General features: G+C 33.7%; 1 protein-coding gene across 2 annotated transcripts in view; it reads left to right on the plus strand.

Annotated features, from left to right (window-relative positions):
* The window catches only part of DEPDC1 (DEP domain containing 1), a 28236-nt gene extending 15297 nt beyond the window's left edge, over nucleotides 1-12939 (plus strand). The window contains exons 7-12 of one of the 2 annotated variants that reach the window (XR_001886572.1): nucleotides 858-998; nucleotides 2051-2902; nucleotides 3336-3508; nucleotides 5582-5757; nucleotides 6922-7105; nucleotides 7820-7875. Coding sequence is in view for 1 of the 2 variants with exons in the window: in XM_017877140.1 (XP_017732629.1) it covers nucleotides 858-998; nucleotides 2051-2902; nucleotides 3336-3508; nucleotides 9053-9229; nucleotides 10401-10586; nucleotides 11305-11445 (1670 nt within the window). In the remaining variant the exon portion in view is untranslated. Of the gene's footprint in view, nucleotides 1-857; nucleotides 999-2050; nucleotides 2903-3335; nucleotides 3509-5581; nucleotides 5758-6921; nucleotides 7106-7819; nucleotides 7876-9052; nucleotides 9230-10400; nucleotides 10587-11304 lie in introns of those variants that run through there. The other variant, XM_017877140.1, reaches the window with a different exon arrangement.
* The last annotated feature ends 1054 nt before the right edge of the window (nucleotides 12940-13993 follow it).

Below are 13993 nucleotides of genomic sequence, written 5' to 3' on the forward strand. Positions count from 1 at the left end.
AAAAAAGCCCCCAGAAGATGATTACAGTGAAGGTTCTCAGGTTAGTGTTTGGAAACCACTCAGTTAGTGAACCAGAAGCAAACATTTCTAGGTCAGTAAATTTCTGGCCCCACCTTCATGGATTCTGGTCTCCGTAGAGGAGTTTGTATTTTTAATAGGCACATTGGATGATTCTGTGATATAATCCATGAACCACACTTTAAGTGTTGTTGGAGCTAAAAGTCCTGGGCCTTGCTCTTATTTTACACTGCTCTAACTTCTAATTCAAACTTTGCTACCAAAGTCTTTTTCATCTTGGGCAAGGTACTCTTAGCCTCAGTTTTCTTATCTATAAAATGAGATCAGATCTTATTTTTGAGGAAAATACAAATGAGTAAGTATGATTATTTCAATATTTGTGTCAAGCTTAAGAAACAACAATGTAAAGATATTATTTAAATTCATTAAGGCTATGTTTCATGTCAGACAAAATGTATTCATGAAAATGTAAATTTACAAAAAGACAATTTGAAGGAATTATTTGTATTATCCAAATATTCTTTCCTTTACAAAATGAATTACAGTAAAATCTTAGTAAACTAAGCTTCCCTAATGTTTTAAAATGATATTAAAATTTTGCTTTATGTATGATTTTCAGGTATACAAATGTTAAAATAAAACAAAATACTAGCAATTGACTGCTTCTAGTGGAAAGATAATGAGGGAGAATGAGATATGCCCTTTAAATTTTTGAACTGTGGCAGAATTTGTTGTTAAACATAACTCCTTCATGAAACACAGATGTTATACTTTTGTATTTAAAATTGTATTTAAATTAAAATATACTTTACCTTTTTCTTTTGCCTTCTACTTCTTAGGGCCAAGAAGCAATGATATGAATAATCCAACTTATGTTGGATTTGAACGAGATGTATTCAGAACAATCGCAGATTATTTTCTAGATCTCCCTGAACCTCTACTTACTTTTGAATATTACGAATTATTTGTGAACATTTTGGGTATGTATGGATTTTACTGATTTTCGTTCATTTTGTTAAAGTTTCAAATTTCTTATAATTTAGAAGATCTAAAACCATAGGTAAATATGAAGGTGGCAGCCTACAAATTATTTTAAAATTCAGTGAAATAAGGTCCCCAGGTTACTCATACTTCCACCCAGCCAACTACCAATTCGGGACTTCCCTCAACCCCCTACCAGATTCAATAATTCACTACAGTGATTCACAGAACTCAGAAAAGCACTTTACCTATAACTATTAGTTTATTATAAAAGCTAGATCTCAAGAATAGCCAAATGGAAGAGTTACACAGGACAAGGTATGAGGGTGAGGGTAGCACAGAGTTTCTCTACCCTTTCTAGTCATGTCGTGATCCCAGCACATCCATGTGTTTGACCAACCTAGAAACTCCCTCAGGCTGCATATTTTAGAGTTTTAATTGAAGTTTAATTACCAAGGCATGACTGACCCAATGGTTTGTCACTGTTGTCAGTTGAACTCAATCTCTAGCCCATTTCTCCTCCCACAAGGTTGTAGTTGGTGATGAAAATTCCAATCATGGCCAGCCCTCAGTTACCTTAGCATGAACTCAGATATGTTGAAATAGGCTTGTTATGAATAACCAAAGACCTTTATCATTCAGGAAATTCCAAGGATTTTAGGAGCTCCATACCAGGTACTAAGGACAAAGGTCAAATATATGTATTTTATAACACCACAATTGTCTTACATTTATGAGGTTTCTAGTACTTGCAGACTGAGAACAGATATTTTTAAACGTATTCTGGCTCAATCCATTTAATTAGACTGTTGAAATAATTTTTTAAAGTTATATTACAAGTGGGAAAACCACTCATCTGTCTTGCACGTTTGTAACCGAATGTTGCATGTGTCCTATTTAAGTGGCTTCTGAATTAAGCAACTACTATGTATACTATACTAACAACATACACTGTAGTAATGCTTTATTTTTTAACTTTACTATTGTTTTTGTTTTATTTTTGTCCACTGTCATACAGTTGCATCTTAATTTTTGTTTCATTTCCTGGTAGTTGTTTGTGGCTACGTCACAGTTTCAGATAGATCCAGTGGGATACATAAAATCCAAGATGATCCACAGTCTTCAAAATTCCTTCACTTAAACAATTTGAATTCCTTCAAATCAACTGAGTGCCTTCTTCTCAGTCTGCTTCATAGAGAAAAAAACAAAGAAGAATCAGATTCTACTGAGAGACTACAGATAAGCAATCCAGGATTTCAAGAAAGATGTGCTAAGAAAACGCAGCTAGTTACTTTAAGAAACAGAAGAGTGAGTGCTAATGACATAATGGGAGGAAGTTGTCATAATTTAATAGGGTTAAGCAGTATGCATGATCTAGCCTCTAACAACAAACCAAGGTGCTGTTCTTTGGAAGGAATTGTAGATGTGTCAGGGAATTCAAGTAAAGAGGCATCCAGTGTCTTTCATCAATCTTTTCTGAACATAAAAGGACAAAATAATAAACTATTTTTAGAGTCTAAACCTAAACAGGAATTCCTGTTGAATCTTCATTCAGAGGAAAATACTCAAAAGCCATTCAGTGCTGGTTTTAAGAGAACCTCTACTTTGACTGTTCAAGACCAAGAGGAGTTGTGTAATGGGAAATGCAAGTCAAAAGAGCTTTGTAGGTCTCAGAGTTTGCTTTTAACAAGTAGTACAAGAAGGAATAGTTATATCAATACACCAGTGGCTGAAATTATCATGAAACCAAATGTTGGACAAGGCAGCACAAGTGTGCAAACAGCTATGGAAGGTGAACTCGGAGAGTCTAGTGCCACAATCAATAAAAGACTCTGCAAAAGTACAATAGAACTTTCAGAAAATTCTTTACTTCCAGCTTCTTCTATGTTGACTGGCACACAAAGTAAGGCTGTTGCTCTCAATGCATGCAATATTAACTTTTAGTGTTTACTAACTCTGTGTTTTGCTTACCTGGCTTTTATTCCTTGAAGTTGCTTAATTTTTTTTCCTCCAAGAGGAATTATTATAAAAGACTTTTGTCTATGACATAACCAAGATTTATTCTATTTACCTAAAGCACTTATTTTCTTCTTTGCAATTTCATTTATTCCGAGTCACTTTATTTGTAATAAGTGAAGAATTTTTATACTTAGAAATAAGTTGTAAAGAAAATGAGAATCTTACCATGCTTTAGAGGAATGTAATATCTAGAAATAGTTAAAAGAAATGAAATACTAAGATATTATTTTACCTTCTTTCTATAGGTGTATATACTGGTAATATGAAAGAAACTAGTGTCATCGATGATTTTTTGGGGGGGTATTTTTGTATTCTAGGTTTGCTGCAACCTCATTTAGAGAGGGTTGCCATCGATGCTCTACAGTTATGTTGTTTGTTACTTCCCCCACCAAATCGTAGAAAGCTGCAACTTTTAATGCGTATGATTTCCCGAATGAGTCAAAATGTTGATATGCCCAAACTTCATGATACAATGGGTACGAGATCACTGGTAAGTTGATTTCTTACGGAAAGAATAAATCTGATTCATAAACCAAAATAAGAAAACCAAACTATGTAAAAGTACTACTCAAGTGATGTCTTAGTCTTAAAGTGCTAAATTCTTAGGTTGGAAAGGCTCTTTACCCTTTCCTAACAGCAGAATTTTAGTGTATTAATCTTTTGTGCACAATCGTTATACTTTCACATGCTGGTGTTAATCTTGACTGAGGACTTTGCCTGCTCATTCATCCTGAATCACTTTATAGTGATTGACCAGTCAGAACACGTTATGTTGCCTTGTGCCAGTTTTGTTTGGTGGATAAGGAAGAGGAAATGTAGGTACTGTTGAAAGCTTAAGGAGACTGTAACTGTGGAAGTAGAGAACTAATGGATCTTAATACAGTAAGTCAGTGTTTCAGAGAATATAGTGATAGGAAAGTAGGTCATTGTGGACAAGAAGTTGGGAAGCACTATTGCCAAACAGCCTTAGGCTCCTTGTGAGAATGAGGACAAGGGCATTCATATGCAGATAATTGATTGCAAATGAACTCTTGAAATAGTATCTTTAATCTCTCTCTCTTTTTTTTTTAAGTCACCACTTCCTCAAAATGCAACTTCAATTGACAAGAGGCTTTTATAGCAAGGAATCTAGAGCTATGCTTTCTTCTACTTGTTATTAAAGATAGTTCTTTAACAATGACAGACCTAATATAAAGAAGAGGAATTATTCTTGAGAAATTATAGCACTATTAAAAAGCATAGGAAGTTTATAGAGGAAGACGTTTTCAGAGACATGACTGGGAAGGCGATAATTTTGATTTTGCACTTTTAGGATTTGAAGTCATAGGACCTCTAAGTGAAATTTATCCAGCAGAATGTTGGAATTATGAGCCAGGTGAAGAAAGATCAGGGGAGAAGGCAAATTGTTTTGGTCTTTTACATAGGGATAGTACTTGAAGCTATGAGAGTAGATGAGCTCTACAAGGCTGAGAATGTGGAGAAAGAGCAAAAGGCTGAGGTCTGAGCCATGGAAGGAGACAGAAAACCCTGACTGATGTGTAGTAGGAATAAAACTAAAAATCTATCAATTCTGTAAATATGCTAATCTTCTACTATGTATGAAATACTTAAAACAGAATTCTGATTTCTAAGTATTTTAGAATGAGGTGTGTATGTGTGTTACAGTCAGAGGGTTGCATAGATATAAGTGAGAGTAATGAGAGTAATAAGTGATAGTAATTAATTTTATCCCAGGATTTGAAGATCCCATAAGATGGAATTGAAAAATGTGTGTTTTAAATTGCTGTCTAAAGACTGACAGAATAAGTGTTTTTAAAAACTATTTTCCAGCATTTCAAAAGCTTAAGTGGCATCAACTTTGCAACCACTTATGAATATAAGTGTTCTATATGTTATACATTCTCCTGTTTTCTGTTTTTTGTGGGGTTCATTTAATGTAATTAGTTATTGTTCTCTGACCATCTTTAAGCTTAAGCAACATATATATGTGGTATTAATAGAATCTATGGTGTTTACTGATAAAATTGTGACAAAATTGTAGAAAAACCAAAGCCTTTAATAATTCTTGGGAATTACATTATGGATATACCTTTTTTTTGTTTGTTTGTTTTTTTCTGGTTACACAGGATCATGCTCTGTTACCCAGGCTGGAGTACAGTGGTGTGATCACAGCTCACTGCAGCCTGGAATTCCTGGGCTCGAGAAACAGGCATGTACCATCATGCCTGGCTAGTTTTTTATTTCTTTGTAGATACAGGGTTTCACTATGTTGCCTAGGCTGGCTTCAAACTCCTTATCTCAAGTGAGCCTCTCACTTCAGCCTCCCAAAGTGCTTAGATTACAGGCATGAGCCACCATGCTCAGCCATGGAAAACTTTAAAAGGATTTAAGTATAATCAAATTGTTACATTTCTAACTGTATAAATCATTGTCCTCATTTTAAACTGAGGGCTGCTTATCACTTTATCCCAATAATTCACATAATGCTACCTGGAAATTACTGATATTCTAGTTTGTACGCAACCTTAGCTTTTGAAATGCACATCTTTTAATATTTCTCTAGATGATACATACCTTTTCTCGATGTGTGTTATGCTGTGCTGAAGAAGTGGATCTTGATGAGCTTCTTGCTGGAAGATTAGTTTCTTTCTTAATGGATCATCATCAGGAAATTCTTCAAGTACCCTCTTACTTACAGACTGCAGTGGAAAACATCTTGACTACTTAAAAAAGGGACATGTAAGTATTGTGAGTCTTAAAATTCTCTGCAGTAGTCAGTTGCAAGTGGCAAACTCATCTCAGTAGCTTAATCAAAAGGGAGACTTTTCAGCTCCCGTAAACAACCTCTAAAAGTCAGGAATGTAGACAGAATCTGGGACTCAAATAGCTGTATGATTCTTTCCATCCCTCTATCTCTTATTTCTGTGTTGATCCTGTGTTTGACAGTGGCTCCTTCACATGATGAGGAATGTGGCTGGTTGAAGTTCATGAGTTAGAGCCTTACATTTGCAGTTCGAAGGAAAAGAGTCATTCCTCCATCTCCAATTTTAAAAGCTCTGAAGATAGACTCTTAGCCTAGTTGAGGTTAAATATGCATCGTTTAGGTTGTTAAGAGTGAGTAGGATGGAGACAGGGCCTTACTCTGATTGGTTCTACACAGATTAAAGGAGAATTTATTCTTCACAAAAGGTGAAGGTAGAGGGGTTAAAATGGAAAGGAACTATTAAAAGAAGGAAAGAAGGAATACTGAGCAGCCAAAATGACAGACATCTACTGTATTCTGTCTTTGGCTGCCCAACACATGTTTATGTTTTCCCACACATACCATTCTAATATTGCCCTGGCTTATAATTATAACTATCTCCTAGAATTTCTTTCTCTTATCAGAAGACGCTAGAAGCTCTGCCTATGTCCCTAGGTCTCAAAAAAAAAAAAATACATGAAAACTAAAATATTTCATTTCAGTAAATATGCTGATCATCTACTACCTGCACTGTCGGAACATTAAAGTCTTAAGATGAATTAGAATAATACTTAGATTGTTATTTTATAGTTAAAAGAATAAAATCCATAGTTAATGGTAATAATTATAACACCTGTCTTTATTTAATGCTTATTGTGTGCTGAGCCCTTTATATACATTTTCTTATGTAATTTCCATTTTAATGATGATGAAACAGACCAAGAAAAGTTAAATACATTGTTGAATGCTACAGACGAAGTAGATTATGGAGCTGGGTTTAGAACCTGCTGACTTACACACCTCTACTGCATAATGCATAGTTTTATAATGTGCTGAATGTTTGATTGGTGGTAACTTAATAGGTGCTAGATCCCGTCAAAAGAATACTTTATCATATAAGAGCATGAATTAACAGAGTTATATCATTTTGTTCACTATAGATTGAAAATCCTGGAGATGGACTATTTGCTCCTTTGCCAACTTACTCATACTGTAAGCAGATTAGTGCTCAGGAGTTTGATGAGCAAAAGTTTCTACCTCTCAAGCTGCAATTGCAGAACTTTTAGAAAATATTATTAAAACAGGAGTTTACCTCTAAAAGAGAAAAGAAAAAAACTAAAACAGGTAAGAGAATGAGCAAGTTCTCAATTATGTAAATATTTTCTAATCTGCTGTTCCTGGTTGTTAATAACATTTAGAATCTACTTTCTTATTTTAATATTTTAGATTTTAAGTTTGAGGTATATGGACTATATATTATGATGTCTTATATATGTGCATTAACCTAAAACATGTGAGTACCTACCTGATTTTGCTCTTTATCCTGAATTTTGAAATAATACCAACAATAATAATATATACTCTCCTTTTCACTAGTATTTTGTATAATTATAGCTTGGATTAGCCTGGGAAAACAATTATAAGGTATGGATATGTATCTTTGAGTGACTTACCGCTATGTTTTAGAATTTTAGCTCTGAAAGCCCAGTAGCCACATGATTTTGGCACGTCCAATTCTAAGTCTGAGACACTCAAAGAAGTATGAATACTAGATGCCTATGCCCTTCATAGGTTTCACCAGTGGGAAAGAAGATCTGGAATTTAGGGGAGAATTAACATCAGAAAAGAAAGAATCCTAGAATGTTAATGTTAATGAGATCTAACAGATCTTGTAGTATTCACATGAGAAGAGAGAGGGAAAGGCAAGGATAAAATGAAAGGATACTAATCTCTATAATACTTCTTTGAGAAAGACACTGAATTCTTGTAAAATGTTGAGCATTGCTTCAGCTGGGGAAATAATGTTAAATACCTTCTAATTTCTCACCTCATTTTAAGTTTCAGAAGGAATATCCCTTGATATATCAGAAAAGATTTCCAACCACGGAGAGTGAAGCAGCACTTTTGGTGACAAACCTACAATCAAGCAACCAATGCTGATTTTAAGAAAACCAAAGTTCCGTAGTCTAAGATACTAACTGAATTAAAATTATGTACTACTTGTGGAACTTTGATAAATGAAGCCATATCTGAGAATGTAGCTACTCAAAAGGAAGTCTGTCATTAATAAGGTATTTCTAAATAAACACATTATGTAAGGAAGTGCCAAAATAGTTATTTATCAATGTGAGACTCCTAGTAAACTAACTAGGTCTCAATTGAGAGCACATAACAATAGGTGATACCAAGTGCTTTTGTTTTAACACAGCTATCCAATAAGGCTATCACGATGTGTGCTAAAATTTTATTTACTTGAATTTTGAAAACTGAGCTGTGTTAGGGATTAAACTATAATTCTGTTTTAAAAGAAAATTTATCTGCATACATGCAAGTTCTGAAATATTAGCTAATGAATTAGTTGTTTGGGGTTACTTCTTTGTTTCTAAGTATAAGAATGTGAAGAATATTTGAAAACTCAATGAAATAATTCTCAGCTGCCAAATGTTGCACTCTCTTATATATTTTTTCTACTTTTGATCTATTTATATATATGTATGTGTTTTATAATATGTGTGNTTTACTGATAAAATTGTGACAAAATTGTAGAAAAACCAAAGCCTTTAATAATTCTTGGGAATTACATTATGGATATACCTTTTTTTTGTTTGTTTGTTTTTTTCTGGTTACACAGGATCATGCTCTGTTACCCAGGCTGGAGTACAGTGGTGTGATCACAGCTCACTGCAGCCTGGAATTCCTGGGCTCGAGAAACAGGCATGTACCATCATGCCTGGCTAGTTTTTTATTTCTTTGTAGATACAGGGTTTCACTATGTTGCCTAGGCTGGCTTCAAACTCCTTATCTCAAGTGAGCCTCTCACTTCAGCCTCCCAAAGTGCTTAGATTACAGGCATGAGCCACCATGCTCAGCCATGGAAAAACTTTAAAAAGGATTTAAGTATAATCAAATTGTTACATTTCTAACTGTATAAATCATTGTCCTCATTTTTAAACTGAGGGCTGCTTATCACTTTATCCCAATAATTCACATAATGCTACCTGGAAATTACTGATATTCTAGTTTGTACGCAACCTTAGCTTTTGAAATGCACATCTTTTAATATTTCTCTAGATGATACATACCTTTTCTCGATGTGTGTTATGCTGTGCTGAAGAAGTGGATCTTGATGAGCTTCTTGCTGGAAGATTAGTTTCTTTCTTAATGGATCATCATCAGGAAATTCTTCAAGTACCCTCTTACTTACAGACTGCAGTGGAAAAACATCTTGACTACTTAAAAAAGGGACATGTAAGTATTGTGAGTCTTAAAATTCTCTGCAGTAGTCAGTTGCAAGTGGCAAACTCATCTCAGTAGCTTAATCAAAAAGGGAGACTTTTTCAGCTCCCGTAAACAACCTCTAAAAGTCAGGAATGTAGACAGAATCTGGGACTCAAATAGCTGTATGATTCTTTCCATCCCTCTATCTCTTATTTCTGTGTTGATCCTGTGTTTGACAGTGGCTCCTTCACATGATGAGGAATGTGGCTGGTTGAAGTTCATGAGTTAGAGCCTTACATTTGCAGTTCGAAGGAAAAAGAGTCATTCCTCCATCTCCAATTTTAAAAGCTCTGAAGATAGACTCTTAGCCTAGTTGAGGTTAAATATGCATCGTTTAGGTTGTTAAGAGTGAGTAGGATGGAGACAGGGCCTTACTCTGATTGGTTCTACACAGATTAAAGGAGAATTTATTCTTCACAAAAGGTGAAGGTAGAGGGGTTAAAATGGAAAGGAACTATTAAAAGAAGGAAAGAAGGAATACTGAGCAGCCAAAATGACAGACATCTACTGTATTCTGTCTTTGGCTGCCCAACACATGTTTATGTTTTTCCCACACATACCATTCTAATATTGCCCTGGCTTATAATTATAACTATCTCCTAGAATTTCTTTCTCTTATCAGAAGACGCTAGAAGCTCTGCCTATGTCCCTAGGTCTCAAAAAAAAAAAAAATACATGAAAACTAAAAATATTTCATTTCAGTAAATATGCTGATCATCTACTACCTGCACTGTCGGAACATTAAAGTCTTAAGATGAATTAGAATAATACTTAGATTGTTATTTTATAGTTAAAAGAATAAAATCCATAGTTAATGGTAATAATTATAACACCTGTCTTTATTTAATGCTTATTGTGTGCTGAGCCCTTTATATACATTTTCTTATGTAATTTCCATTTTAATGATGATGAAACAGACCAAGAAAAGTTAAATACATTGTTGAATGCTACAGACGAAGTAGATTATGGAGCTGGGTTTAGAACCTGCTGACTTACACACCTCTACTGCATAATGCATAGTTTTTATAATGTGCTGAATGTTTGATTGGTGGTAACTTAATAGGTGCTAGATCCCGTCAAAAGAATACTTTATCATATAAGAGCATGAATTAACAGAGTTATATCATTTTGTTCACTATAGATTGAAAATCCTGGAGATGGACTATTTGCTCCTTTGCCAACTTACTCATACTGTAAGCAGATTAGTGCTCAGGAGTTTGATGAGCAAAAAGTTTCTACCTCTCAAGCTGCAATTGCAGAACTTTTAGAAAATATTATTAAAAACAGGAGTTTACCTCTAAAAGAGAAAAGAAAAAAACTAAAACAGGTAAGAGAATGAGCAAGTTCTCAATTATGTAAATATTTTCTAATCTGCTGTTCCTGGTTGTTAATAACATTTAGAATCTACTTTCTTATTTTAATATTTTAGATTTTAAGTTTGAGGTATATGGACTATATATTATGATGTCTTATATATGTGCATTAACCTAAAACATGTGAGTACCTACCTGATTTTGCTCTTTATCCTGAATTTTGAAATAATACCAACAATAATAATATATACTCTCCTTTTTCACTAGTATTTTGTATAATTATAGCTTGGATTAGCCTGGGAAAACAATTATAAGGTATGGATATGTATCTTTGAGTGACTTACCGCTATGTTTTAGAATTTTTAGCTCTGAAAGCCCAGTAGCCACATGATTTTGGCACGTCCAATTCTAAGTCTGAGACACTCAAAGAAGTATGAATACTAGATGCCTATGCCCTTCATAGGTTTCACCAGTGGGAAAGAAGATCTGGAATTTAGGGGGAGAATTAACATCAGAAAAGAAAGAATCCTAGAATGTTAATGTTAATGAGATCTAACAGATCTTGTAGTATTCACATGAGAAGAGAGAGGGAAAGGCAAGGATAAAATGAAAGGATACTAATCTCTATAATACTTCTTTGAGAAAGACACTGAATTCTTGTAAAATGTTGAGCATTGCTTCAGCTGGGGAAATAATGTTAAATACCTTCTAATTTCTCACCTCATTTTTAAGTTTCAGAAGGAATATCCCTTGATATATCAGAAAAGATTTCCAACCACGGAGAGTGAAGCAGCACTTTTTGGTGACAAACCTACAATCAAGCAACCAATGCTGATTTTAAGAAAACCAAAGTTCCGTAGTCTAAGATACTAACTGAATTAAAAATTATGTACTACTTGTGGAACTTTGATAAATGAAGCCATATCTGAGAATGTAGCTACTCAAAAGGAAGTCTGTCATTAATAAGGTATTTCTAAATAAACACATTATGTAAGGAAGTGCCAAAATAGTTATTTATCAATGTGAGACTCCTAGTAAACTAACTAGGTCTCAATTGAGAGCACATAACAATAGGTGATACCAAGTGCTTTTTGTTTTTAACACAGCTATCCAATAAGGCTATCACGATGTGTGCTAAAATTTTATTTACTTGAATTTTGAAAACTGAGCTGTGTTAGGGATTAAACTATAATTCTGTTTTTAAAAGAAAATTTATCTGCATACATGCAAGTTCTGAAATATTAGCTAATGAATTAGTTGTTTGGGGTTACTTCTTTGTTTCTAAGTATAAGAATGTGAAGAATATTTGAAAACTCAATGAAATAATTCTCAGCTGCCAAATGTTGCACTCTCTTATATATTTTTTCTACTTTTGATCTATTTATATATATGTATGTGTTTTTATAATATGTGTGTATTTTATCAGATTTGACTTTGCCTTAAATATTATCCCCAACTGCTTCAGTCATTCATTTGTTCAATATATATATATTTTGAATTCTCATTTTCATAATCTACTAGAAGATGGGGATATAAAAGATACATAAGGCAATCATATATTCATTCAAAAGATATTTATTTAGCAACTGCTATGTGCCTTTCATTGTTCCAGATATGCGGAGACAATGATAAATAAAACATATAATCTCTTCCATAAGGTATTTATTTTTTAATCAAGGGAGATACACCTATCAGATGCTTAAAATAACAACACTACCCACTGAAATCAGGGTGTATAGAATCATTCAGCTAAAGACTGACTTCTATGATGATGGAACAGGTCTTTAAGCTAGTGGTTTTCAAACTGGTACAGCACATTAGACTCACCCGAGGAGTTTTAAAACAGTCTATATGCCTAGGGCCTAACTTATACTAATTAAATCTGAATTTCGGGGATGTTGTATAGGGATTAGTATTTTTTTAATCTAGGTGATTCCAATATTCAGCCAACTGTGAGAATCAATGGCCTAAATGCTTTTCATAAACATTTTTATAAGGGTCAAGATAATGGCACATTGATTTTGTTTTTTCATTGGAAGAAAATGCCTGCCAAGTATAAATGACTCTCATCTTAAAACAAGATTATTCAGGTTTCTGTTTGATTGACTTGGTACAAAAAAGCAAGTTGTCTTCTATTTTTTACTCTAAGATTGTTTCATATGTATTCCTTAAGTGTAAAGAAATATATCATGCCTGGGTTGTAATAAAATCTTAATGTTTAATGACTATTCTTATTTCTCAATGTAATTTCATACTATTTCTCTATAAAATGATAGTGTTCCATTTACCATTAGTGATTTTTATTAAAAACCTGGACAGAAAATTATAAATTATAAGTATGACTTTATCCTGGCTATAAAATTATTGGACCAAATTGAATTCTTTCTAAGGCATTTGTATACTAAAACTTTTATTGTTTACAGATATGTAAAATGTGGATTACGTTGCAAATTGAGATTAAAATTATTTGGGGTTTTATAACAATATAATTTTGCTTTTGTATTATTAACAAATATATAAATCATAAAGGCAGGAAACTTTCATTTGCATTAATGTACATGCAATAGAGATTATAAAATACATGGTACAATGCTTTAATAACATAAACTCTGCCAGTCAGGTTTGAATCCTACTGTGCTATTAACTAGCTGGTAAACTCAGGCAAGTTATTTAACTTATCTAAGCCCCAGTTTTGTTATCTATAAAATGAAGATTATAATAGTACCTCTCTTTAGGATTGTGAGGATTAAGTAGGATAATGCATATAAAGTGTTAGCACAGTGTCTCGCATGGAATAAGCACTCTACAAATATTAGCTTTTACTAGAATCACCTAGAATTATAGCACTAGAAGAGATCTTAGCAAAAATATGGTCCTTTCTGTTGCTTTGGACAGACATGAACCAAAACAAAATTACGAACAATTGATGAGTCTTAGTTAATAAGTTAATAACTATCTTTTCATTATGAGACAAAGCTTCTTATTATGCCTACTCGTTGAAATTTTTAAATCTACTCGAGAGGGAAAATTTGATGAGGAAGGAAGGAATGGATATCTTCAGAAGAGCTTCGCCTAAGCTGGAGCATGGATAGATTCCATTCTAACAGAAAGATCTTTAAGTTCAAATATAGATGAGTTGACTGGTAGATTTGGTGGTGGTTGCTTTCTCAGGATATAAGAAAATCAACTGCTACAAGTAAAGAGGGGATGGGAAAGGTGTTGCACATTTAAAGAGAGAAAGTGTGAAGTCTAATTGTGGGAATGCACAGGTTTCACCAGATCAAATGATGTCTGGTTATTCTGTAAATTATAGTTCTTATCCCAGAAACTACTGCCTCTACCATCCCTAATTGGTATCATATAATGACCCACTCTTCTCACGTTATCCAAACAGTTATGTGGCATTTAGTAATGGAATGTA

This window comes from Rhinopithecus bieti, unplaced genomic scaffold (assembly GCF_001698545.2).
Source record: "Rhinopithecus bieti isolate Rb0 unplaced genomic scaffold, ASM169854v2 scaffold_6380, whole genome shotgun sequence".
Taxonomy (NCBI): Eukaryota; Metazoa; Chordata; class Mammalia; order Primates; family Cercopithecidae; genus Rhinopithecus; species Rhinopithecus bieti.